Source organism: Musa acuminata, chromosome BXJ3-4 (genome assembly GCF_036884655.1).
Source record: "Musa acuminata AAA Group cultivar baxijiao chromosome BXJ3-4, Cavendish_Baxijiao_AAA, whole genome shotgun sequence".
NCBI classification, from domain to species: Eukaryota; Viridiplantae; Streptophyta; class Magnoliopsida; order Zingiberales; family Musaceae; genus Musa; species Musa acuminata.
Window position 1 is genome coordinate 12,731,661 of NC_088352.1, and position 27,174 is coordinate 12,758,834.

At 38.9% G+C, this 27,174-nt stretch overlaps 2 protein-coding genes across 4 annotated transcripts; one reads left to right on the forward strand and one right to left on the reverse strand.

Annotated features, from left to right (window-relative positions):
* Positions 1-322: 322 nt before the first annotated feature.
* On the reverse strand, positions 323-4,289 carry LOC135581790 (protein trichome birefringence-like 42). 2 transcript variants are annotated; one of them, XM_065147827.1, is made up of 6 exons: positions 3,777-3,902; positions 3,154-3,699; positions 2,878-3,046; positions 1,617-1,798; positions 1,353-1,511; positions 323-753 (listed from the first exon to the last, which is right to left on the reverse strand). In XM_065147827.1, the coding sequence occupies exons 2-6, from the start codon at positions 3,621-3,623 to the stop codon at positions 411-413; spliced, it is 1,323 nt and encodes a 440-aa protein (XP_065003899.1). In that variant the 5' UTR covers positions 3,624-3,699; positions 3,777-3,902; the 3' UTR covers positions 323-410. The 2 variants fall into 2 exon arrangements, with proteins under 2 accessions (XP_065003899.1, XP_065003898.1); XM_065147826.1 differs by having other exon boundaries at positions 3,154-4,289.
* Positions 4,290-10,332: 6,043 nt separating this feature from the next.
* On the forward strand, positions 10,333-27,120 carry LOC135635144 (uncharacterized protein YNL011C-like). Of its 2 annotated transcripts, XM_065146023.1 has the most exons (13): positions 10,333-10,730; positions 10,946-11,062; positions 11,140-11,272; positions 12,063-12,159; positions 12,586-12,629; positions 14,594-14,750; positions 16,322-16,393; positions 19,268-19,351; positions 20,201-20,302; positions 21,395-21,442; positions 22,535-22,660; positions 23,147-23,239; positions 26,822-27,120. In XM_065146023.1, exons 1-13 carry the CDS (start codon positions 10,478-10,480, stop codon positions 26,957-26,959), a joined length of 1,464 nt encoding a protein of 487 aa, XP_065002095.1. In that variant the 5' UTR covers positions 10,333-10,477; the 3' UTR covers positions 26,960-27,120. The 2 variants fall into 2 exon arrangements, with proteins under 2 accessions (XP_065002095.1, XP_065002096.1); XM_065146024.1 differs by lacking the exons at positions 23,147-23,239; positions 26,822-27,120 and adding an exon at positions 22,761-23,014 and having other exon boundaries at positions 10,335-10,730.
* The last annotated feature ends 54 nt before the right edge of the window (positions 27,121-27,174 follow it).

A 27,174-nucleotide genomic window follows, 5' to 3' on the forward strand; every position in this document is an offset into this window, starting at 1 on the left:
GAGTATAATGCCATGGGACTAATACTCACAGGTATACCAAAATCCGTGGACCCGAAGACTGCTACAACAAGACAACTTATCAAAACTAATACGAAACCTTCTTCTGCGGAAGGGGATATCTTATGGGGACACGTTTGAAAATACCATCTTCCTCCCAAAAAAAATATTGAACGGAGGGTTAAATTACAGAGATGCGTGGATGTTATGATCGACTAATGTTTCCAGTGCAAGTGAATGTAGCAATCCCTTTGCTTCGTACTCTTCTTTCTTGTTTATGTACGTTCTGTACTTTTTTTTAATTAGCTACATTGATTCTTTTGGGTTGAGCTCCTAAATTTAAATATGATCCATTTCATGTCCAGAAAATAATTAAGTGGCAATCCTGAAGGAGCACTACACGATGAAAAGATCTATGAAATGATGGAGGGGGTTGTTCCCATGAGGAGGGAAGCAAAGAGAAGAACATTCCAAGTATCGGGTAATCCTGGAAGGCACCAATGGCTGCAGTCGGCATATCTCGCGGGTTCCTTCCTCTGCTCCGCCGTTAGCAGCTTCCCTTGCCTGGATGTGTAAATGGATGTGTGCGCATCTCGCCGGTACTCCGACAGCCGTGTGATGTTCAGATACGTCACCGGGGTTCTCATCTTCCTGATGGTCGTCTCCGCAAGCGACACCATGGATCTCGGAAACTGCTGCAGATAAGTGTCGTTGGTGATGGGGTGGGTCTGGTTGTAGCACCAGTGTAAGTTTTCCCTGCATGTATACGCACCAGAAATGCAATTATGACACCAAGTTGCAAGTCCTACAGGAGCTGGCTGTTCCTGAAGCTTTGTGGAGGCTGGCTACAGGAGCTAGCAGTTCAGAATATGGCTTAGTAAAGTTTAACTATGTTGTTGTTTGGAGGTGCTTCCATGGCAAGGCATGACATGATTGATTCTACAGACGCTCCATGAGAACATGCTTGCCATCCTGTATGCAACAGATTGGGAAGGAGAGAGTAGTCGGCCATAATATAGACAGACTTGTAGGTCTTTGGATTTCTCAACCGTTGCATTGTGTTGGCAACCATGGAAGCTGAACTCTTTTATATATACAAATATATATACATATATATATATACATATACATATATATATATATATATGTATATATATATCCGGTAAGTATGACCGGGTTGAATTTACGCGTGTTACTGTACGAAGGCAACACATTTGATGACACTCTCACCTTTCTTTGTAAAAGGACGCTGATTGATCGTAGTGGGACCCAGAAAAATTTCTGAGATAGACTCGGTCAAACCAAAGAAGAACTCAGCATTCTGGGCACAAGAGTTGTGGGTCCGATGTACGCACCTCTTGTGTTCGGGCGAGATGCTCCTGAAGAAGACGGCGGTCCTGCCCGGGTCCACGTTTCGGTCGACCCACTGCGCCCAAGTCCGGAGTGCCCTTTGGAACGCCTCCTCCGCTTCCATGTCCTCCATCAACCCTTCGCTGCGCTCGAAGTAGTTCCACCTGTAGCATGCAGCATGCACATCCGTTGTTATGCACCTAAACAAAGCTCGTACCGTCATGTGCGTGTGAGAGAGAACGAGATAGGGTGGTGTGTACACTACTCACGCCCTCATCTTGCCGCGGTGCGTCCACCAGTGGCCGGTGTTGAACACCATGACGTCGGCACCCAGCCATCGGCGTTCTTCTGCCGGGAGCTTGTCGAGCCTTAGGATCTTGGCATGGTCTTCCCTTTCCTTCAGCTCTACCAGGAAGGGGCTCCAAAAGAACTCCACCGAGCAATCATAATCCTTGAGGGAAAAGACAGGAAAATAGTTACGAGACAAGGCTTGACACAGATTGTTAACCTAAACTTTGACATTAGGCATTGGACGAATCATTACTCGATTAGTTAATCTGCAGTAATCGATTAGAGAGTTTGAGACAAACTAAGTAGAGAAAACTTGAAGGTTTTCAAGTATCAGCGCTACCTCAGCCACAAGTATTGATTGAATGAATATGGATCAGACGTGGATTGGCATATTAATAGTACCCAAAGTAAAAGCTTGGAAGGGGATTCGATTATCTAAATTGTTAGCGGATTTTAGAACCGATAAGATCAAGTTTATGAATACATACATATATACCATCATCATCGTCGTGATACTTGATCAAACTAAAGGCGATTCATATCAACGTCTCACGAGGGCTGGGCTGGTGGGACTGGTGACCTAACAAGTACTCTCTCGCCTAGCGTGTCGAGAGTCAATTGGAGACAGATTAAGGGTGTGCAAAGTCAAGACAGATTGAGCCACTCGTACAGCATTTTGCTTCGACGAAGTACACCAAATCCGAACCTACCACGCCACGTGTTAAATTCAATCGATTCGGGCGTCGATGAACTTACTTCCGGTACATCAAGTGCACACCAGCTTGTCAGCTACTTAGTGCTGTGTTCTAAGGTGTTAGCAAATTAGGTGCATCATGCACGACCTTCCTTTCTTCTAAATAAAATGTTTGCTGTTCCACTTTTTTCAAACACTTTCAAGTCATCGACTAAAAACTTGTCCTAATAATATTCTTCCATGATATAAATACTTGCAAGTCATCTAAAAACTTTTCCAAGTGCAATTCTTCACATCCAACCAAAGCATATATTTCAGAATGATTCAGTGAAGGAACTCAGCTTTTCTTTCTACTTTGGCTTTGGGTGCAGTGCACATTTATTATTATTATTATTGTTGTTGTTGTTGTTGTTGTTGGGGTGAAATGTAGGACCTCATCACAAGTACTATTCTATTAGATCCATCGTTAAGCAAGTGAACAGTTTATACAAGTGTACGGGTAAATTGATACTGATCGAGCAAGCAGAGTAAGTACGGCAACGTACCAGGGCTCGGAACACCTTGTAATCTGAGCCGTGCAACTTGACGTCGGTGCGCCGGACAGAGGAGTAGAGCATGCAGGCGAGCGACTCCCACATGTTCCTGTTGAGGGAGTCACCGACGATCACCACTCGCTTCCCTCTCCACCTCTCCAGCATCTCGCTCCCATTAAACCTTCATTGCAAGAATTTTCAGAATCGCAGAACGCAGCAGATGAGCCAGAAGCAATTGAACCGAGCAGATTCCGTGTAGCAGTTGATGATGGCATGAGAGCTGCTGACCTCGGAAGGTCGCAGCCATTAGGCTGCCACCGCCAGTGCTCGTAGTCGGAGTCGGGCCTGCCGTTCCTCTGGCAGCTTACTTGGTCGGTGAGAAAGGGGCACCATTGCGACCGGTAAAGAGGGTACCTCTTCCGGTCGTACACCCACCTGCCGTCGAACACGTCGCACTTCTTCTTCTCCTTCACCAAGTTTCCCTCTTCGGTGGCGCGAGCTGCCGGTGTCGTCGCTTCGGCTGTAAGGATTTCTTTGGTTGTGATAATTTGTGAGGAGTAGGAAGAAGTATTTGCATCGACATCATTAGACTGCTTAGGTGGAAGCGCCATGATCGGAGACCCCGAGGAATTCGTGACATGCACCAGGCTAGAATCCGGAGACGGAAGCTCTGCTTTGTCGGATGGTGAGAAGGCCATCCCTGCTACCGCGCTGGGCTGTGGAGACGCATCCGCCTCGGTGGTTGCCCGTGGGGACATGGCCGCGATGACCGATGGAGGAGTAGGCGTCGGCTCCAACTCTTGCACAAAAGCTTCACAAGGCACGGGGGCAGTGCTGACAGGTGGAACCTCTACATAAGTCTCTGCTGATGCTTCTGCAAGCGAAGGCACGGTGGAGGGCTTTTTGCTTACATGAGCAGTGCCGTCGAGGTCAGGAAAAGATGCGATGGTCGTGCTCGGGCGGTACACTTTCTGAAGGCGGTAGGAGATGAGGAGATAGCCGAGGAAGCAGCCCAGGGTGCAGAGCAGCCACTTGCGGTTGACGAGGGGAGGTGGAAGGGACTCCATGCGAGCACGATACCCCCTCCGGAAGCTGGAGTCAATGCTTAGGAGAGAAAGCACTTGTCGTTTTGGTTGGGGGATTGGTTAGTGCATGTTGGACTTTTTGTCCTGTTTTTAAACAGTTTGATCCTTTCTTCTGAGGACGCCATGACGGAACTTCACATCTCAATCCTTTTTAGGTCTTGAAGTCTCCTGATCTGGCTCCAGAATGGGTCGGATTGTGGCAGCCTTGGCACAGACGAGCTGGTTGTGCATCCTCTGCGGCCGTATGCGTTTTGTAGGGTTGTCAGGAGAGGGGAGAAATGGAGAGAGTAAGGGTTTTGGTGCACCCAAACCGTTCTTTTCCGGCTGTCTTGGGGAGTAAAGTTGCAGAGGAGTTGGTGTGGAAGCAGACTAGTTGATGGGACGGACTAGAAAAGGCAAGACGGACAACTATTTATTGCTTCTTTAATTACTATATTTCCGTTTATTAATTAATTTATTTATATATTTGTTTTGATTTCCAACACTCGTATATTTATTTTTATATTTTTCCCTTGATTTAAAAATTGGGTTAAATGGATTTGGAAACATATCGATGAAGGGAAGTACCAAATATGGTCATCATGTATACCTTAATTTCTTCTTTCCTAATACCATATTTATATTTTATTTAATGGAATATTTGCAATTTTGTTCTTTTCATGTATGTCGCAATAAGTTTACCTGTAAGTTCAAGTTGTCAAAGAATAGAGAGTTATGTGTGTTATTCCGTCTGTATATACTCTTGTGGCAAAAGGAATACGCATATTTACATCTATAAATATGCTTTTGACTGGTGCATAGTTCACATCGAAAATACACTATGCAACTTTTCTACCGAAATTGTTCTCTTCGTCTCTTTCAAACCCCAGTGGTTATTTTTCGTAATAAAATAAATTATTATTCTCCCGTTGAATTCAGAGTGTAATAAAATAAATTTCATCACGTACATAAAGTTAATAATAATAATCCTCCAACATTTATTAAACTTGTTCTTTGGAAATATCAATATAGTTCAAACTCCTCCTATCCATCCAGGATTTTGATATAATAAAAGTACATAATCTTGTTCATATGAATAGAATAAATCACAAAGAGAATAATGTTACCTACCATTATCTACCTATTCGTTTATCGCTATTACTGGAACATAGAAATTATTTGGCCTCTCTTCATTCGTGGAGTCCTTCCCTCCGTCCGCATGCAAGAGAATGAATATGATAATGATTCGGTTCCGTGCATCTTCTTCTCCTGGGGATTGGTGACGCACACGTAACGTGAGATCCGTTCTCGATGAGTGTGAATTATATACGTTTGATACACAGCACACGAAGCATGAGGGTAAATGGACATCTGGATTGACATCATGGATCATCAAACTGTTTGACGAAGACGACCAAGAAAAAAATGGCTGGCATCGAGATTGAAGAGTATGTGTTCGTTGTCTGCTGAATTAAAGTGCAAAATCATGGAGAAATGGGAACCGGGAAGCCAGGGATTGACTTGGGCAACCCGAGCATCGTAGCTTCCTATTGCCTGGGTGATCATTGGATCTAACAATGACTCTGCCACTTTAATAATAGCAGAAAGTGCAGGATGGATGGGATGCTTCGAATTTGGCAAAGCTATGCAATTATGGGCGGCAGAGAAGATGGTGTCGCCTTGCATCAAATGGCAAGCTAGATTTGAAGGGCGCGGCGCCCCACTTAAAATCAACGTATCACCCTGAGAAAGCGTTCTTTTTTCTACAAATAAAGGGTGAAAGGAAACAAAATCTGGTTCTAATAACATAAGATCACAACACAGTCAATGGTCACTTGTTACGGTTGGCGGTGCTTGTCACTCGCAAATGTCTTGCCGAGGAAACTATCGACGCTATGGACTGCTTTCACATGATTCGTTGCCAACGCCATCAAACTTGGCTTGGACGTCAATGGTTCCCGTGACTTCACAAGCCTGTGTGGTTTCGAGTGGCTCAAAAAGAAAGGGTTTAGAAAGTAACATCTCTTTTTCTTCCTATGGCTTTATAACTGGTAGCTTTCGGTAACGAGGACGAGGAAAGGAAGAAGGAAAGAAGAGTTGGAAAAGCAAATGAAAAGAACAAAAAAAAAAAAAAAAGAGTGAACGCGAGGAAAGAGAAGAATAAGACGAGAAGGCGGCAGATGATGTCGAGAACTTAAAAAGTATATTTTGAAAAAATTATAAATTAATATTTTATATTTTAAATGATATCAGATCGAGTTTTAGGGATAAATTTTTTTGATTTAAAATATATTTTAGATAGAGTTATAGAGATTAGGGACTTTTATATTTTATATCTATAAATATGTCACACATTAATTTAAGTTTCAAGTATTAAAGTCAATTTTAAGAATTATTCAAGATCTCTAATTGTTTTTCTTTTTGAGAAGTTTTATAAAGCCTTTTTTTTTTCGCCTTAGTTTTTTTTTCTTCTATTTGATTTGATATTGGACTAGTATTACCTTGTTACTACTATTTGATAAAGGGTTGCACTTACATGTGATCATCTCTTTCTTCACGTACTCTTACAGTCATAAGGGTGGTAATATATGCTTTAAAGATCTTTTTGATGAAAAAGATAATATTTTTTTATTATAAAATATTATAATCAAGTTGGTGGATTTGGTATTAACTTTTTTAATTAGTCTAACTACCAGAAACTTATTTGGAGTCTTATCTCATGGGAAAGATCTAATGTGGTTAGTGTCAATGAGCACGGCAGATGGAGATGCTACCAAGAAGAGATGTAGGACTTTAAATGCAAATGTTGAATTTATATTAAAAAGGTATATTTCTCATGATATCTTTAAACACATTTTTTATTATAAATCAACTTCAGATATTTTATCTCTTTATGTATTGCTTAACAAAAAGAATATGGTTCGACTTTAGTATTTAAAAAATGATTTGACAAATACTAACTACGATGATCTCTCAATTTCTCAGTATTTTTTAAAGATTAAAAATTTATATTTAGAGATATCACTCTTAGATTAGATGACCCTTTATTTGATGCATAAATAAAATATTATATTATTCGTTGTTTTTAAAAATAATATATTCCTTATGTTACAACTATTCAAGGATGGGTTCGTAAATTGCAAGAGAGGACTAAGGATATTTGCAGTAACGTAAATTGCACAAATGAAAAGTAAACTAGAATTTAGAGTGGTTCGATCAATGTGACCTACATCCACTTTCAGATTCCTCCTCTGACGAGATCTCCAATGTCCACTAAAAGCCTTCCTTCAATAGGTGAAGGCCAACCATCTTTTACAGCTCTTTCTTTTTTTATCGGGTTTAAGAGACAACCCTTACAAGTCTCACTCATCTTTCTTGGATGGTTACAAGGCTAAGAGATGAAGGAGGAGAACTTTTCACTTTTACAACACTTGAAGGCTCAAGAACTTAAGATTATGTTAATAGCTTTCGTGCTCTTTTATGCAGAAAATGATGAGGTTTTTATAGGCCCTAATGGCTTTCAAAAATGGAAACAAAAAGTGTCTTATCCTCGATTTTCAAGATACTTGCGGTACCATCGCCATTACTGGGCGGTACTACTGCCTGACAGATCTCGAAAACCGAGCTCTGGAGGTACCACTGTTGGTAGTATTTACTGCCGACGGTACCACCGCCCAGACCACCTAGGAGATCAAGTCTCCCAAGTAGTGCCACCGTCGGCTAGGCTTTTAGGTGCTGAATGGGCTGATTAATCCGGCCTAATTCAGCCCTGTTAAGACCCAATTGGCCCCTAATTAAGTTAGTGGGATTACCTCTCAATTATAACTTAATATACTATCTAACTATAATTACTAAGACATAATCTAAGGCACTCTTGTTCCGGTACGTCAAGTACTCTTCCGGCAATCTTTCGGTGATCTTCCGACGAACTCTTAGTAATGTTCCGGCGGACTCCCGGTAAACTCCTAGACTTTACGATGATCTTTTTGGCGAGTTTCGACGAGCTTCTTTGGTAAGCTCCTAGACTTTTTGGTTGGTTCCGGCATAACTTCCGACGAACATCCGGACTTCCAATGAACTCTTGAACTTCTAACGAGATCTTGATCTTGACTCCGGCACAACACTTGCTTTATGTCTTACTGCTATCGTAGTTAATCCTGCATACTTTTCTCAATATATAGATTAGATCAAATAATTTACAATTGACTTCATCATCAAAATCCGAGATTCAACAACATATGGATCCACAAACACATGTATATGTGGTATCTTAAGATATTATGTTTGATAAAGTTTCTTGTTATTATTCTTCATAAATAATTTTTTTTAAATATCAATCACAATAATGAAAGTAATACATGTTCTGATTAAGATTTCTTTGTCATCTAATGCTATTATAAATTTTTGCTCATACGTATCTATTCCTATTATTTTTTCATCATTAATGATGGAGCAAAGCGATAGGGGGAGTAATGACGTTCGTGAAGAGGAAATTCTAACATGGAGAAGATAAAAAAGAATAATTCTCAAACTAGCATAGTACAAGATGGAGACAATATAAACATTTGTCACTATTTATTTTTTGAATCAATTAATAATTTTGAGCCAACTTGTTTTTGATGAAGCGAAAGAAATGAATGCTGTTTATAAAAATAAAACTCGAGATCTTCTATCAAGTCCAATTGATTTTTATAAGAAACTTGATAATATTTTTTATTTGCACACGTTTATTCTTGAATTTGACCATCATATGGATGTTGTGTCTTTTGCATGAAGTCCAATTAAAGATTTGAATGTCTCTCATTTAGTAAGTTTGGATCAAGCTATGGGTTAACAAGTATTCCCAATAGTCCTAGAAGCTTTGGTCGAGGTCGTATTTCTACATGATCCCATATTTGGTGATAGTTATGGGCGGACCTTATAGATCAAGTCGGGACTAATCTCCAAAAGTATACTTTAAGGAGGAGTGTTAAGAAATTAAAAGTATACTTTGGAAGAACATAAATTAATATTTTATATTTTAAATGATATTAGATAGAATTTTAGGGATAATAAATTCTTGGTTTAAAATATAGTTTAGAATATTTCAAACAAGATTAGATAAAGTTATAAAGATCATAGACTCTTATATTTTATATTTATAAATAGGTGATATCTATACGTAAATCAATTCAAGTCTCAAGTATTCAAGTCAAGTCTAAAAATCATTCAAGATTTATAAGTTTTTTTTAAGAAATTAAATATTTTTTCACCTTGATCTATTATTTTTCTATTTGGTTTGCTATTATTTAAGAAAAAGTTACATCACCACGAAACATTTTGTTTTATTTAAGAAAGAATTACATCCTTTCTTCGTGGAATAAATGCTATTTATCACCAGCAATGCAAAATTTATTTTGACTGATATGGTAGAGTTGAGATTAGAGACATTGTTCTGATTAATAATTAATCAGCATCCTCCACGAAACATTTTGTTTTATGGTATCTTTGATTGCTATATCACCACTCTAAAATTATAGAGTTTTCATGGCTGTCCCTGTCTTCTTTCTTTAGATAAAGCGGAGCGTTGCACGAGACGTCGTGAAAGGTTCTCGTTGGATCTATTTTTTTCACTCCTAAAGATATAATTACCATCCGGAAGTTCATACTCATTTTATATGATAGCTACGTCCATTTTTGCTGGATTCATCTGTAAGTGCTAGAAGCATGGTTCACAGAGAACACTCGCGTCCGATGGCTTCTGCATTTGCGCATAGTCCTTCTCTTTACCTGCTTTGATCAAGCATTGCTCTGCCGATTTGCTTCTTATGTTCATATTAGTCTCATTTCTTGGAACACTATACTACCTTGACTGGCTCATGTCTTTGATTGTAAAGCGATTGCTAACTTTCTAAAAATTGTTAACGCCCCTTCTCGAGGTGACAAGGATGTCGCAACGACCGTAAGTAATTTATATGATTAGATTCTCTACTCGTATTTGTCGAATCAACTGTTCGTAATGAATTATATTTTGTTTATAGTACGGGTTTTAAGCATCCCCAGCCCAAAGTTTGAGGGCACGTACACCATGAGCCCAGCCCACAGATACTTACCCGACCCACAAATATCTATCTATTAAAGGCTGGGCCGAACAGTGGTGGGTCCATTCTCCCATTCCCACTGTTCCAGGTGACGTCACCCGCCGGTGGACCCACCACTCAGCCTACCGTCTTTGACCCGGCACGGGTGCCTTCGGAGGCCGGTGGGCGCGCGACGAGGAATAAAAGAGGGAACTATGCCTCCGAATTGAGACCCCAAAGAAAACACAAAAGAAATAGAAATGGAAGTAACCGAAACGTTGTGCTGTTCCTACGGGGCGTCGTCCTACTCGGAAGAGCAAAAGGCCACGCTGGAATCTTTCGCCCCTCCACCCAACCACTACACTCCACATGAAGGCTATCCTCTCGCGGCAGATCCCGCAACTAGTGGGATACCGGGGATTCCGAGAGAGAGAGAGAGAGAGAGAGAGCGGCATCTAAGCGGGCGGGCGGACGGACGAACCACAATCCATGGTGGCGGCCGGCCTATTGGGAGGACCCGCGCCGTCGCTGACGCCCTTCCTCCGCTCCTCCTCGCCCCGTCCTCCTCTTCCCTCACCCTCTGCCTCTCCTTCCGTCGCCGCCAGATCTATTCCCAGACCCTCCGCCGTCCCTATGGCCGCGTCGCATTGCAGCAGCGGCACCTTTCCTCGCGGCGCCGACGCCTCCTCCCCTTCCTCCAGTCCTAACCTTATTGATCCGCCCTCGTTGCTCGTCTTCTCAGGTCTTACTCTTCTTCCCCTCCCGGGCACATCGCCGTTCCCTTTCCTTTTCGCGATCTCAATCGCGGGGTTCACCGATTGGCGCCTATGCATTTCCTCTTTTAGATTATCGTTCGTGTGCAACCCCGTAGAATTGTCTTGATCTCGGGGGAATATATATACATGTAACAACGCCGCAGTCTTTCTCAAATTGGTACGGGTCTTGGCGTCGCTTCAGGTGGCACTGCGTTTAACGGTGTCGTGGAAGAGTTGAAGAAACTAACGACCAGAGTGGCGCATGTGCTTCCTGTATCCGATGATGGAGGGAGTACTGCCGAGATCGTGCGCGTGCTCGGTAAGTTTAATATGATGCTTTACCTCTGTTTTATGTGGTAAGGCATCGAATGTTTAGATCTTGCGTGTGTCTCGTAGGTGGACCAGCTGTTGGGGACATTCGGTCGAGATGTTTGAGATTGTCTGATGAAAGCACTTCTGAAGCGCTTGCTGTTCGAATGTTGCTTGGTCACCGTTTGTCTCTTGACGCATCAGAAGCTAAGTCAGAATGGTAAGTTATGTTAATAATGGCATGTAATCATCCTTTTAGATCTGCTTGCACCATAGTAAACTATACATATGTATCTGTTGCTGGTAGATTCCTGGTTATTTAATGTTCTTCTATTTCTTTCTGAGGTCATTGTAAGGTTGTCTTTCAGCTTGATAAGCTAGTTATATTGAGCAGGCTAACATGAATTTCATGTGCTAATATCCTTATCATCACATCAATTAGTTATATCATAACAGATCTAAGACTAAATATGAAGCTTCTAGCTCTGTGTATATTTTCACTAGATGAAGTTCTTATTGGCTCAGTGATCAATTATGTAGCTTAACTTTTTTTTTTTCTTTTCTTTCTGTCAATCTTAAGGATGTCCCAAATATAGATGGATCCACTTGAACTTCCTTTCGTGATTGTTTTATACGTGTGTATGTTTGACAAGTTTGTATTTTCCTTATTTTAGTACTGCAGTTAGACACAGAGAATAATGATTTCATATATTTTCTTTTCACAGATTAGGATCTGAACTAACCTCCTTTACATGAAAGATGATTTCGGATTCTAAAGTTCAATTTATCAGCAATAAAAACCAATCCAGATTCAATTTAGAGAATAATTCAACCTAATGCGCAACATCTTCAGATTCATTCACCATTGTTTGCTTAACATGTTTCCTACCTGACATACGACCTATTTTCAAATGATCAGTAATTTCAATGTTTTTTCTGAACATCTTTTATCAATTTGCTACATCAGTGGTGGTACTGAATAATCTTGTGCTGAGCTGACAATCTGACAGGCACCAGATTGTCGAAGGAGAGCATTGTTTATGGGATGGTGTATCACGACCTTATGGTGAAACAATTCGTGCATTTCTGGCTTTTTTCCAATATCAGGTGACATTCAGATATCAACTTTGTCCATGTGGCTAGTCATACATCTTCCGAGTGTTAACAAAGGGTCAGTCGACATTATTTCCTGTTGTTTTAGACAGATGTTCATCCAATACTATTCAAACACTGTGGATTTAGCTTGTGCACGTTCTCACCAACAATAATTTTCCTGCTATGATGTTAAGTGTCAGCATATCATTAATTAACTTTAATACTTCAACTTTTGCTCTTTGAGGTTTTACCTGTCATGTTTCACATTCCCTGTTCTAGATAGTTTAATTGCTGCAAAACCATGATCTTATCACTGCAGTGATAGGATGCCAATTTGAGTTTAATTTTTTAGTCTATGGCCTTGATGATGTTTTGTTTAACTTAATTCTTTGGTATATTTTGATTCTTCAAGAACTTACTGTAGTTCTCTTTATGCAGATACTTCAACGCTCTAATGAATCATTCTGTTTCAGCAATGGCAGGTGCTGCCTTAAATGCTAACAAGATTCTTTTTTTGTCATTTGTTATTTTGATGCCAGGTTTTGCAAATGAATAGTACTTTGAACTATCTAAATTTATTTTCTGCTTTATGCTTTGTGGTTGATGTGATTAAATTGATGTGATTAGTTTATTTTCTTGTTCGTGAAAATCAAGTAAAATTATTACTAGCTATGGAGTTAAGCAATCGGATCATAATAATACCTGGACTTTGATTTTAGATGAATTCAATGAACTGATTCGTCTATGTATTTGCTACAAATGTGCCTGAAATTCTGCAGATTTTAGCTCATTTATTTTTTATTGAAGCTATACTGATGTTTGTTACAGCCTTCCGCTGTGGAATCAGTTTATTGAAGAGTTTATTTAACACAATGTTTTCCCACCAATTTGCATGGCAGTCATTAGAGCTTTAATGCATACTTGCTAGAGCTATATAACTGAAGTTATGGTAGCTTGATTAAGATGTTGAGGAAGACAACCTATTGAATGTACATGTGTATGTATTAATGTCAGTACCATTTCAATATTTATGCAGCATTTAGTTGGCCACATGTGGGGATGAATTGATCAGATCTGATCAGTATATAAACTGGGATGCAGCACACTTGTTTATGTCAGGAAGACAGTAGGAAATGAATGATTTGCTGGTTAGATAGAATTCTAAGTTATGTATTGATGTAGAAGTAAACTAGACAATGGTTACTTATCATTTGGGCTTTAATTGGCCACTTGGAAACCACTAGTCGTTCCCTTCTTGACATCTTTGATGGTAAACTATAGTATCTGAAAATCACTGTAAAATTTCCAAAAGGAAAATGATAATCCTAAAGATGTGTTTTTTATTCAATCTATGTGAAAATAGATCTTTTGTTTCAGTTTGTCTTTTCTTTTTCCCTATGATTTCACATAAGAAGTTTGGTTGAGTTTGAATTGTTTGGAAACCGAAAAGGCTTGTTCATCATAGTTATGTTCGACAATAATTAAGCTGGGCAACAGGTTCAACACTGTTTCCCTTGCCTCTGTATTTCTTTTTAAGTTTTCATGTAACTCCTGAGTCAAAATCAACATGAGCAGACATAACCAAGTCATTGTGTCAGGGCATCATACCTAGCAATTCAGCACTGTCTGTGATAATTTGAAACTTTATACTAGTTAAAACTTAAAAGTATAAACTGTCGTAGGTAATTATTTGGAATTTGAGTTTAGCAGTAGTACATCTTTGGATCTAGGCATGTAGTGTAACAAAACTTTATTTTATCTTATAATTCACTATGTATGATGCTCGTGCTGGTCACTCAATGGCATCTTATAACTAGATTTGCCTACATTTTCCATCATGTGTTGGTTCATATGTCAGCATTCTTGAATTGCAAAATGATGCTTGTTAGTGGCTGTCATAGGTTGATGTTGCTCGGAACATGCACAAGGTAACCACCTTTTTATCATGCAAGTATTTCACTGGCGTGGGAAATTTATTGTAGAGTACAAACTGATACTTACATGCATGGTTGACATAAATTGCTCAAAGTTTTGGCCCACAAGTTCACCTTCCTTGAGAAGAAGAATGATAGATCAAATACTATATCCTGTACCCTTGGCAGAGTGTTTTGGGAAACTTGCCATGAGAACGAAAGTAAATATGAATCATGTGGATGCCATTGATTTTATTATTAAAAGAGCATTAGAAGCTATTAATTTTCCTTTAAGATAGTCTGGATAAAGAATTTCTCAGTTATAACATGGTTAATAAGTTAATGTTTTTTTAGATTTTACATGTGGAAACAGCACAAGTTCTTTATACATCACTGCTTGGTATGATATTCACAGGGTGTTTAAACGAATCCTTAATTTTGACATTTGTACTCATGTTTGACTTTTAAGCAGTTACTAGTTCAAGTAGCTAACTCTATATGTTTGACATAAAAGATGAATTTGTTTTTTGCAGCATTGGAAATTTCTTTTTTGCTGGAGCCCGGATATTCTTTCAGTCTTTAGATGCTGCTATATTTTTGTTTTCGCGTGTTTCAGATATTCCAACAGAAAGTCTAGTTCTTCCTGTGATTTCCACCAATGATAGACTAACACTGGGCTGTGAACTATGGGTATTCTCATGCTAATCTTCCTTTTTCCAAATCCAGAAACTATTATGATGGCCTATTTGTATTTGTCTCCTGTTTTGTTGTCATGTTCTTTTTGTGGTGATTTTTGCCAAGATTTTAAATCTTAATACCAGAACCCATATCAGTTGCCTGTTGGGTGAATATGGGCTCATTGTACAAGCTAGTATATACCGAGAGAAAAAAAAGAAAAGATAAGCAGTAGATCTTGATTTCCCCCACTTCTGACTGCATCAACAGAGATTGAAGAACTAAATGCCACGGCCACCACCACCTCCTCTAGTCCACTTCCATCTTCTCCTGTTCTTCTCATTAATTTTATCCCTTGTTGCAAACTTGTCAGGGTTTTTGGCAATGAAGGGGGAATGATGAGAGAGTGGGCTGTGAGTTGTGATCATGGGGCATATATAATCCTTTGACTGGTTGAGTTGAAGGTAGAGGGCAAGCTTTGCACCATGTCAAGGTTGCTTCTTTCAGTCTTTGCAACTTAAGTTAGAGTTCATGCCCTTGGGACAACCTGTATTATAGGTGTATGCTGCATACATTGATCTAAACTTGCATTGATTGGAGCCTCATGCTCTTAATGGCTCTTTTTGGTTTTAAGGGTATTTAGTTTCAATTCTCAACCCAGATTTTCCAAAATGTTTGGATCTTATAATACATTGGCCAGCTCAATGCCAATTCATCCAGTTTAAAGCATACCAATCATATCCCAGTCCATGCGCAAATCAAACAAACAGTGAAATACAGATTGGTACATTGTGGTCTTTTTATTTGCTTAATTATGCATATTGGATTTGGAGCCTTTTAAGACTGTTTGGAAGATTAAGAAGAATACATTATAAGTATCTTTTACTGGTCTGATAGTATTATTTGAGAGGTCCTTTTCTTTGGTAAGTTGTAGCTTAAACAGATAGTGATATTTCAGATCATGGTATCATAATATTAAAAGTAAGTGGTTTTTTGGGAATACAACTGAGAGAAAAGATGACTGCTGATTTAAATATCTTCTAGTTTATTGGGACATGCAATAATTATTTTTCCATTAGATTAGCATTTTCTGGAGTTGGAAGATTGGACATGGCTCTAAAAGTGGGCAGCCCAATGCACAAGACTCCCGTAATCCAGAGATGGAAATCTGGAAGGGCAAACATATGCAGCCTTACCCTTGTTAATAGAGAGATTTTTCATGATTGTTACGCTTGAGCTTTAGCAGTCTAGGTCACAAAGTAGCTCATTCTGTGACTATAGGGAATAAACATGACCAGATGGGGAGTACACGGTAATGCATAACTCTGAAAAAGAAAAGGACAACAGGAAGTTAAAAGTCATTGTTATATGATGATAAATGTTTATTTAGGTGTTTATAGTTGTTCTTTCCGCATTTGAGAAAGTTTCAGGTTTGGTAATTCTTTCTGGAATGAAAATCATATCAATTTTACGAATGCTTCTATCTTCTGCAATTTGATCTAACTTACTGCTGTAAAGATGGAAGTTTACAGGCAGGTGTAATGAATATTTATTTTTTTATGGGTTCTGTAATTTTCAATTCTCAGGATGGAACTATTATTCGTGGTCAAAATGAAATTTCACACCCAACTAATGGATGCATGGAACCTATTAACAAGGTATACTAATGGAGCAGAGATTGCCTTTATAGGTCTGTGCACATTCTTTGCTGGTGATTTTTCTTTTCACTTATAGATTCTTTTTAAATATTATCACTTATACAGGAGGTCTTGTATACTTTGATGTTATTTGAATAGATATGGAGTTATTACATGTAGAAAGTTTAAAGCACTTGCTGTCTTGCAGTTTAAGAGATCATAAAGTTAGTGGTTTTTAGAAATTGTCAATATTGTTCTAAACAATACTTAATTAATTTATAGAATGTCTTTTGACGAAAGCCACAAAACCTTGTTTTAGTCTATTGATTATGTAAGATGCCATTGCTATATCATTGCCAAGTCATTGGCTCACTTTGCCTTTGTTTCACATGCAAAATACTATGTTTTCTTAAACAAAAGTTTCCTTTCATTATATGCATATGTGGTATGTTCAGTGCTTTTCTCCTATTCATCCAGATTCTAGTCTACAGTGACTTCCTACACCAACATCATGTGTAACTTTTTTATCTTCAGAAGTTATTACGTAAATTATTCATTCTGTGGTTATACAGTAGCCATTTTGATCACTCCTTTTATTTCATTGTTTTTCATATTTTGCTCCATTTTATTCTCTCTGTTAATGATGAGTTTTTAAGGGATAGTGGATTCATTGCATTGGCTCATGAAAAGGGGGTTGCTTAACCGATGGCTTTATCTTAACCTTGGTTTGATAAGTTAAAATTTCACATCTCCTTTTATGTACTTAATTCCTCTTCTATATTGATCACCACAGAGAGGATGCATGTGCCAATGTTGAATAGTATCTTGCTACATACATCTGTTGCATGCGATCGGTTTATTTTCTTTCAGATGAAAACACTTGTTCCATGTTCTTAGCTACTAGAACTATGATATTCATGTTTATCACTGCTTGACTGATTTTAACTACTCTACTGTCTTCCCATTGCTTGACTTCTTCTCTGTGTTGCTTTTCATTCTTTCCTTGAGCACATGAACACTCCTTCAACGATTCCATCTTCGACAAATTGTGTTCTGCATCACTTCTTAGATTAGTGCTCTACCATTTACCTTGCTTATTTATCCCACCTCTTACAACCTTGTTGCTTAAGTGCTCATTTCTCCTCTCTCTTCTCCTCTGCTACTAGTGAGTGATAAATTTGTGATAGTCCCACTTGATGTAGCTAGGATGAGGTTGGTGGTTCAGTTGTGTCAATATGAATGATCAAAATTATTGTTAGGGGAGTGAACAGACATATAACATGAGAGGTTCCAAGTTAAGGTTTGTGCTTGGCCATATGGGATCATATGGAGACGTTTAACAAAATGGTTAAAATTCTCTTTTTCCATTTATTATACACATGCATGTATATCTTATTATCAGACATGTATAGGTGTCCATAACTAGGCCCCTTCATGAAGGATGAAGAAACAACCCTCTAGTGCATTTGGTATGAAGGATTATTTGACATGGAAATCCATTTTATTGAATATGAAGAAATAAACCTTGTTTTTATTTCAAGTTTCTACGTTCATGAAGGGAAGGGGAACATGGCATACAACCACTTAAACACACTAATGAAAATAAAGTGAAATTTCATTTGATCAATTAATGTTTCAAACAGTGCTTTAAAAAGCGCTAGGCGCCAAGGTCCAAAAACGCCTGAGGCGCTAGGCGCTCGCTCGAGCGAAGCGAGATGCTAAAATATTAAAATATATAATATAATTAATAAATATAATTATTTAACAATATTAAAATTAAAAATAATATATTATTAATCTAATAAATACAAATATATTACTGTTACTGTTAACAGTATACAGTATACTGTTAACAGTATACTTTCGAAAGAGGAGAAGGAAGAGGAGTGTAAGGGAAGAGCGAGGGTGCAGTGACAGCGGTAAAAGTGAGCAGCGACAGCGAGCGCGGCGAGCGGCAACAGTCGCAACGACAGCGGCAAGCAGCGGCAACGACAATAGGAGCAGGAGCGGGAGAGGCGAGCGGCGACAGCAAGCAGTGGCAGTGGGAGTGGCGAGCGACGATAGCGGTAGTGGCAACGGCAACAAACAACGGTAGCATGAACGGCGAGCAGGGTTAGGGTTGGGCAGCGGCAACTGATATCGGTGCTTTAGTTGGTTCGATTGAACCAACTAAAGCACCGGAGACCGAACCAGACATAAAACGCTGGTTCGGTCGCTTGGTTTAACCCAGTTGCTCGCCTGAAGCTCCCGGCGCCTAGGCTCGGGCGAGTGCCCAAGCGGCGCCTCTTTGAATGCATCGCCTGAAAGTGAAGCGAGGCGCTCGGGCGAGGCAAGAGTGCCTAGGCGAGCGCCTGAGTGCCTATTGAAATCACTGGTTTCAATTTTTTTTGCATGTACTTCATCAAAATAAGAAAAGGGAAAATAGAATTAGAGGAATTAAGAAATACAGACTCTGACCATTATCCTCTATATTTATTGAGCTAGATCATAACTTTGATAATGACTAGAAACTCAATTGAGATTCATCTTTTATGAAATCTTGATATGAAGATAAATTCCTTGACTGATGGAATACCTGAAGATAACAATTTGTTTCTTACCAGTGCCGCTGATTGATGTTCACATCCTATCTCTATTTCATTTATGTAATAGAGATAGGATTTCTGTCATCTGGCTTATTCTTTGCTTTGTGTGTTGTAATAAATAATGTCCATTAATGGTTCTGCATCAATAGGTTTGAGGCTTTTAATTAATCATAGCAGAAGTTTACTTGCTGTAAACTAGTATGTGTCTTCAAGATGTTTCCATAGTCCAACTTCTTTATTTTACATGATTTGGTTCAAATAACTTTAAGTGGAGTTTGTGCATTAGCTTATGTATAACACTTATGGATAGGATTGTGCTTCAACCTTAAGGCTGCCTTCTGGAATTAAGCGGGTTTTTTACATGTCAAGTGAGGGTTGCAACTTGTTGCATGAGGTGAGTTATATGTTCTCTGTAGTTACAATTGAACAGTTTAATTCCATGAATTGATACTTTCTGATTTCTTTTATCTGTTGAATATAATTTGGTATTGGATATAGTAGCTTTCAGTTTGGAAGTATAAGGGCCATTTTTATTTGTTTAATTAGCTGTATTTTGTACTGCTGTTTGTTTAGTTAGGAACAACGGTCAAGTACACAATCCTTAGTTTTCTATGATAAAAAACATAATCATCAAGTAGTTTTCCAATTATCATTGACTTTAACCATTGTGGAACCTTCTTGCCTTTCAAGCCAAATTCAACGTGGACAGAACTGATGTAAAAAGTTTCTCCTCATTGTAGATGAGCTAACTATTTCTTGATCTTCATTGCAACTACTCTCCCTTCCCAACAGGACAAGAGTTAGATGTGTTTATCACTTTACAATATTTCTATGGAAAGGCAAGCATATCTTTATAATAAATCAATTCTAGGTAACTTTTACACCAATATACTACTTGTCCTGCTGACTAGCATGCACTTGTCCTGCAAAAGCATGATGTGTAGAAGTTTCTAAAATGCTACTTCAACTAGCTACTATTACACTTGCTTTTAGGTTGTCCCATGAAAATAATGTTGTGATAATTATTGGTTACAATTTGTAACAGGTGGTCAATATAAGAATTCTGCAATAATTATTTGGGATCAGCTAAATGGATATTTTCCACCACTGAGTTCCATTTATGACCATATTTCTTGTCATATCAAAAACTTGCTTTTAGAATAAATCCCAACTAAACTTTCAACAATAACAACAATATCATTAACAGATTATCACCAACATAACCATTGCCTTCCCTGTGTAGGTTTTCCCTGCGGCTAACCCTACAGTTCTGGAGCAGTTGAAGAAAGTGGATTGCATTGTTTATGCTATGGGCTCTCTCTTCACTTCCGTATGTCCATCATTGGTAATAATATTTTTTTAGCTTTGTTTATATACAAAACACTGCATCATATTTGAATATTTTGATAATCATGCCATGTTTTATACATCATGAGAAAATTTTGCTTATGCTTAATTATTTATATAGCTCAAATACATTCAGTAAGCGTATAGGTATGGCTACACTTCTATTAGATCTTCCACATCTTGCCTCTGGTGGCTTGTCAATCAATGATATTGTAAATTTGTAATATCTCATTGCTAATTCAGATTGTCTCATTTGGGTTAATATCACAAGCCTGTATGGCCAAGTGCCAACAACACTAAAATTTTATACTTCCATTCTATATGGCTTTGTTCATCCTTCTTTGAATTAATCTTCATTAAAGATTCTGTTGATGGGTAAATGCATCAAGCTTAAGTTTCAAGTGGCATATCTATAGAATTGAATATAATGAATTGAATGCCATCCTATGGAACTGGAGGAGACATTACCACTCATGTCCACTATATATATGAGAACTTTCTTGTGTTAGACAAGATTCTTGTTAATCATTATTACAGGTAAATACATTGTCTTCCAATAGGTTTTCAAGCCTCATATGAACAACATGACTGTTTTACCCTGATAAGTGGTTTGCCCTTGGACTGGATTTGTCTGGTTGATACTTTCCAATTTCTATATTAAGAAAAAAGTTGTACTACTGTTGTATAATTATGAGCACTTCTATTCAGTCTAGACACCTCATTAAGGTTCTCTGATAGCATGTTGGGTATTGTGAGCGTTGTCACTAATGTTTAATTGCCTAAAAGCTCCACATTTTGCCAATGGGGTATTGGCACTGGAAAACAATGTCATGGCAAGCCCCATTCCTACATGATTATGTAGGCATTATGGCTGCCATGGACAGCCAGCGATGCAGAAATGTAATCTTTGAAAGGATGTACTCTGGATTAGTATCTAATTGTTTTAAGTGAAAGAGGGCATCTCATTTGTGTACGACATGATGTTAGTATAATTCATACTTGTCCTTGTTCTACAATATGCAATTTCTGCAATAGATGGTTTGACACGAAGACATCTTTATGGAGTTTGTAACATTTAAGATTTTTACAGGTATTACATGGTATTGGTGAGATCATTGCCTCCAGATCTATTCCCAAGGTGCTATTTTTTGAAACCTAAAAGAAGTTCTTATTAGTTATTCCCATATATTAGGATATTTTGCTATTATCATTTGCCTGTTTTCTTGCTTTAATTTGCTCAATGTTTATATCCCTCTCATTTTTATGTCCTGCTTAGGATGGACCAAGGAGGTAGCCTGGTTAGACTTTCAAGTATAGCCTAAGTTCTTTTTTATTATTGAGTTATTTTCATAGGTACTGTTAATAATGTCAGATGCAAGGAGTAACGATAATATCGTTTGTGAAAATCTCAATGCATGGATGCATGTCTAGGTGTCGTGTAGGTACCCTTGTCATGGCATTAAAACCGGTGAAACTAGGGATCCAGGTAACATAGGTTTTGAGCCTGTTATGCCCAACATTGGAGCATGAATTGCAATTTCTGAATGTGCTGATCAATGTTTGGCATGATACCAGCAGAGGAGCATGCTGTGGAATAAAAAGCTTGTAGTTGAATATTTTGGAATATTTTAGAAAAGCTTATATTCATGTAGTTTGTAACCAATAGGATATAATGTTATGAATACTACTTCCCTTATCTTCAAAGAATTCTTGTGATCTTTGAAAACTACAATGTAATTTATTGCTATAGATATCTAGATGTTTTTAGTTAAAGTGTAAATATGTGTAATATTCTTTTGCTTTTGCCCCTAACCAACTTTTCAATATCTTTAATCATTTATGTATATTTTGATTATAAATGACAGAAAGTTTCTTTTCCTAAGAGTGTGTGAGCGTTATAAATCCCCATTTAGTTGGACATAAGTCCTTTGCGTTACTGATATGGAACTTTGAGTGTATACTTTTATGATTTATTTAACGATCAGATGAAGCCAACTTGCAGCAGTTCATTCTGGCTAAAGATCCTATTTTCCAGTTTGTTGAGGCATCCAATTGTACATTGAAACTAGTATCTATAGAACTGTCTTGTTTGCAATAATCGATTTTTGCTGCATCATGTGGGACACGCTGACATCTTGTGTTTTCTTATCAGCAATAAATATCAAGAGTAATTCTATGTGCAAAATACTTCAGTTTTTAGCACTCATAATGCACATTCTGTTGTATATAGGTACTTTTGTTGAATGGCTCACATGATAGAGAAACTACTGGATTATCTGCTTCTGGATTTGTGACTGCAATCACAGATGCTCTAAATCGAACTTATGGAGACCCTGGCAAAAGTTTAAAGAACACTGTAAGTGTATCAAATTATTCTAATTCGATATTTCAGCCAATATTCTAGTTTCATTTATCTATCCAACTAGCCTTCTGAAATGGAGTTATTTGCATCTCAGTTCACACCTGGACCAATAGATACCAATCCAGACAAGTCCAGATGAAATTCAAGTCCTCGGTGTTCTTTCCATATCATATCTTACTTTCTGAATTTGTATCACGTACTACCCATGTCCATATCCATTTATGTATCATAGCCATATCCCATATTTGTCTCCATGCTTCATGAATTTCTGCCTTATGCTATTTGAAGCAACCATTGGTTGATGATTATTATTTAATCTTTTGGCTGTACTCTGCATGTTTCATAGGCATGATACAACAACACACTTTGTACAACTCAAATATGTGATAATCATCCTGAAGCAGTGTCAATCTATCAAATTCAGAAGCAGCACCTTTTTTTTTCAGAAAATTTAGTGTTTTTGTGTTTATTTTTGTGCAGGCTAGTGATTACATCAATGCTTTGCTGGTTCCTCGTGATGGTCAAATCCTTATAGATGTTCAATGTTTGGCTACTCAACGGATCTTTCATGTGGTAAGCTATACAGTTCCTTTTTATATTAAAAATATTCATATCCATGCTAATTATATAAATTCCTATCTTACTATGCAACTAATAGGAAAAATAAATAAATTTATTAATTTCACTTTATGACGTTATGTTTATGCTTACTTAGAGATGGTGGTTGTATGTCCCTTATTTTAATATCCTACTCTGCTCTTGGTATCATTAGCATGGGTGCTTTATGTTCTGAATCTTCTCCTCTGGTATTTGCACACTGAATCGTTTATCAAGATCAATTCCTTTAGATATGTACTAGTAGTATTGTGACTCAACAATGTTTTAAATGATATGAAAAGACGAACAAAAGGGACTATATTGAGGATACCACAAATTTGACAGAACTTAAACTTTGATATTTATCTCTACCATATATGCAGTCTTTGGTGTCTCGGGACTTTGCTTGCCATATTCGTCATGTTGTCAGTTTACATTGTGGGTTTTAGTTTAATATTTAGCATGCAGCAAAGGAAGACTTGTTGGTCACCAAAAGCCTGTTTATCGTTGAAGTAAAAAAAAACTTACATAGATGACACACATTGACTACTTGGAATATATCGTCTCCATAAGCTTTTTATTTGTTTAGACCAACTTTTGATTTTTAGTCGATAGAGGCGTTCATAGAACATGGAAGAAATAGATAATAGCCGCAGCCAGAGATTTATCTGAATAGGAAGGTTCAGAAGAGTGATCCTGCTCAAAATTTGTTTCACTGTCATTATTTGGTTTATGGTTAGTGTTGTGTCTTATTCGATCTAGATAAAGAGTTTATGCTAATACTGGAAAAATGTGATCCAATGTTCACTAGTGTTGATTCTCGTTATACTATTATAAGAAGTGTTAATAAAATTATAGCATGAATTTGACCAGAAACATGATATAAAATCTATTAGATAATTTTCCTAAACAGGCTCCTCTTTTGGGGCTTTTCTAGGAATTTTTTTTTTATTTTTCATCTTTTTCATTTGATACCCCTATTTATTATGATACTTGTAATCCTCCTCATCGGTGCTTGCCACTTCCATCCAACCGCAAGGCCTTGTCGTCTCCACATTGCTACCTCTATCCCATCACCTCTATCCCACCATTGTCTGACAGTGATGCGACCTAGCGGACGAGAAAGGGGCATAGAGATCGGAGAGGTGGGAAGGAGGGAGATGGGATAGTTGTTGCCAGCATTGGAGGAGAGGTTGTGGGCGTCATAAACAATAACGAGGGGTCAACCCCACATCATTGACTTTCACCTAGCTATGTGCCTACCCTCTACGTCGCTTGAGTAGGTAGACCATAGTCGACCACCAGTGGTCAACTAGGTGAGGCTGCAAGCAGTGTTGACAGGTAGGAGGGAAGAGGATGCTACAAGGATTTTTGCGAGGAGGTGCTTGTTAGGATCAAGAGCACTAAGAGGGGGGGGGGAGGGTGAATTAGTACAGCGGAAAACTTTCGACGATTAAAACTGCGTTCGTACGTTGAAATCTGATTTCGACATAAAAGTCATTTCGTGCAAAAAATAACTTTGAAAGCTTACGGAAATATATTTGAAGTAAAGTAAGGAAGGCAGTTTGCAGTTAAGATGGAAATCAGAATGTAAGAGCAAACTGAAATATGATGTTCGTATGATAAAACCGATTTCCGTCTTAACGCCAATTCGGAAAATACTTAACTAAGAAACACATTTGTAAATGAGCAGAAGGCAGTAAGCTACTGAGGAGGTTTGTAGTAAAGATAAGATGCTCAAAGTAAATGCAAACTAGAGAAGACGAGAGTTTATAGTGGTTCGGTCAATCGTGACCTACATCCACTCCTCCGATTCCTCTTCCGTCGAGGCCACCGGCATCCACTAACGATCTTCCTTTACTAGGCGAAGATCAATCTCCTTCTTACACCCCTCTTCTCCTTTTACTGGGTTTAAGAGACAACCCTTACAAGCACTCACTCTCCTCTCTTAAACAGAATTCTAATATTTAAGCTAGAGGAGGGAAATTCTAGAGATTGCAGCAGCTTTTTCTCTCTTTTAATCTCTCTGTGCTTATATATTTTACCCAGGGATGGGAGGGGTATTTATAGGCTCCAAACCAGTTTGAATTCCAAGCTCAAAACTGTAATCTCCCAGAATTCTGGGGTCTGGCGGTTGCACCGCCTGACTAGGGTGGTTGCACCGCTTGGTAGAGCTCGGAGACTGAGCCTCTGGGCGGTGCCACCGCTTGTCAGGGGCAGTTGCACCGCTTGGCAGAGCTCGGAGACTGAGCCCAAGCGGTGCCATCGCCTACCTGGGGCGGTTGCACCGCCCAGCTTTCCTGGGAGACCCTTTCCTGAGCGGTGCCACCGCCGACCCTGGCGGTGCCACCGCCTAGTAGGAATTCTAGTTCGAATGGGTTGATCCATTCGGCCCAATTTGGGTCTGTCAAGGGCCCAATTGCCCCTAGATTAAGTTAATGGGATCACCTCCCATTCCTAACTTAATCTACATGCTAACTACGATCATTCTTAAGACATTTACTACAACTTGCTCCGGTGCGTCAATCGCTTCTTCTGGCGAGCTTCTGGCGAACATCCGACGAACCTCCGGCGAACATTCGACGGACTTCCGGCAAACTCCTGGACTTGCGACGATCCACTTGGCGAGTTCCGACGAGCTTCTTTTGGCAAGCTCCTGGACTTCTCGGATTTGTTCCCGTAGAACCTTCGACGATCGTCCGGGCTTCCGTCGAGCTCTCAAACTCCCAACGTGATCATAGTCTTTGACTCCAGCTCAACTCCTTCTGCATGTCTTACTTTCATCGTAGTTAATCCTGCACACTTAAAACAAAACTTCGATCGAGATAATTAATCATAAGCAATTAACTAAGTTGTTCGGCATGTCATTGGTCTCTCGACGCTTCGTCCGATTCTTCGACGCTTCGTCCGATTCTTCGACGCATCGTCCTCTCTCGGCCTATTGCCCAATCGGTCAGTTGACTCCGCAACTCCGATATCCTTGGCGCAATATCCGCTCTTCTTGGCCCGATGCCCAAGTTCACGGCTCGAAGCCTTCTGTCGATACGTCGATCGATCCATCGGCCCGACGTCCAATTTTCTGACATGTTCCTCCGGCACAACATGATTTTTTCTGCTTTAATTGTCTCATCCTGATCGAAGCATCATACGTCACTCAAAATACAGATTAAAATATAAATACATATCAAGTGATTTCATCATCAAAATATGGATTCAACAGTGCTCGACGATGACTGCGAGGGAGAGGACATCCAAGGTGGTGCACAAGGGAGTGGAGCGGTCGATGGGTTCATGCAAGTGTCACTTGATGCGATGGGCCATGTGGGGGAGAAGGTAGAGAAGCCTGGTCTCCTCTCCCTCCATTAAGGTTAACGATCATAAAACGTTGGCGGCCCCTACGATCCACATGATAGAAGGTGACGGGGTCTTATGACAAGACCTTATAGTGGGATGGCAGTGACAAGGGGCATTACTGATATTACAGGTTAAATTGTTCGTGGTGGTTTATGCTTAAAACAGATTTCAGCCTGAGTTTTCTTTTTTTGGATGCCATTGCAGGTCCCTGTAGATTCTCTACATGATCCTAAGGTGGGGGCAATTTTTGAGCCCGAGTCGTTGATGAAAGCTCTTGCAGATTTGATATACCAACAAGCTTACAAAAATTTTATGATGGATGCGTCGTTCCGTGCGTACTGACTTGGACGTGTTCTGGTTGTTAGAAGCGTCAGATGATTGTATGCATCAATAAATCCTGCTTGGACAGGACTGGCTGCCCTTCATGTGATTTCTAGTTTATTCTGCTGTAACCCTGCACTAAAGTAATATTTTACATTTATTCCGTAGCTGAACTTGATTTAGACTTTTCTTTTTCTTTTTGTACCAAACTTGATTTAGACTCACCATTGCCTGCT

Excerpts from the sequence above, each read along its gene's own strand:
- LOC135581790 (XM_065147826.1), bottom strand. The coding sequence starts at position 3,932 with ATGGAGTCCCTTCCACCTCCCCTCGTCAACCGCAAGTGGCTGCTCTGC. Across the intron at positions 3,047-3,153 it reads AATGGCTGCGACCTTCCGAG|GTTTAATGGGAGCGAGATGC; the intron begins GTCAGCAGCTCT and ends CTTGCAATGAAG. Across the intron at positions 754-1,352 it reads ATCTCGCCCGAACACAAGAG|GGAAAACTTACACTGGTGCT; the intron begins GTGCGTACATCG and ends GTATACATGCAG.
- LOC135635144 (XM_065146023.1), top strand. The coding sequence starts at position 10,478 with ATGGTGGCGGCCGGCCTATTGGGAGGACCCGCGCCGTCGCTGACGCCC. Across the intron at positions 12,630-14,593 it reads TTCTGTTTCAGCAATGGCAG|CATTGGAAATTTCTTTTTTG; the intron begins GTGCTGCCTTAA and ends TGTTTTTTGCAG. Across the intron at positions 16,394-19,267 it reads GCATGGAACCTATTAACAAG|GATTGTGCTTCAACCTTAAG; the intron begins GTATACTAATGG and ends ACTTATGGATAG.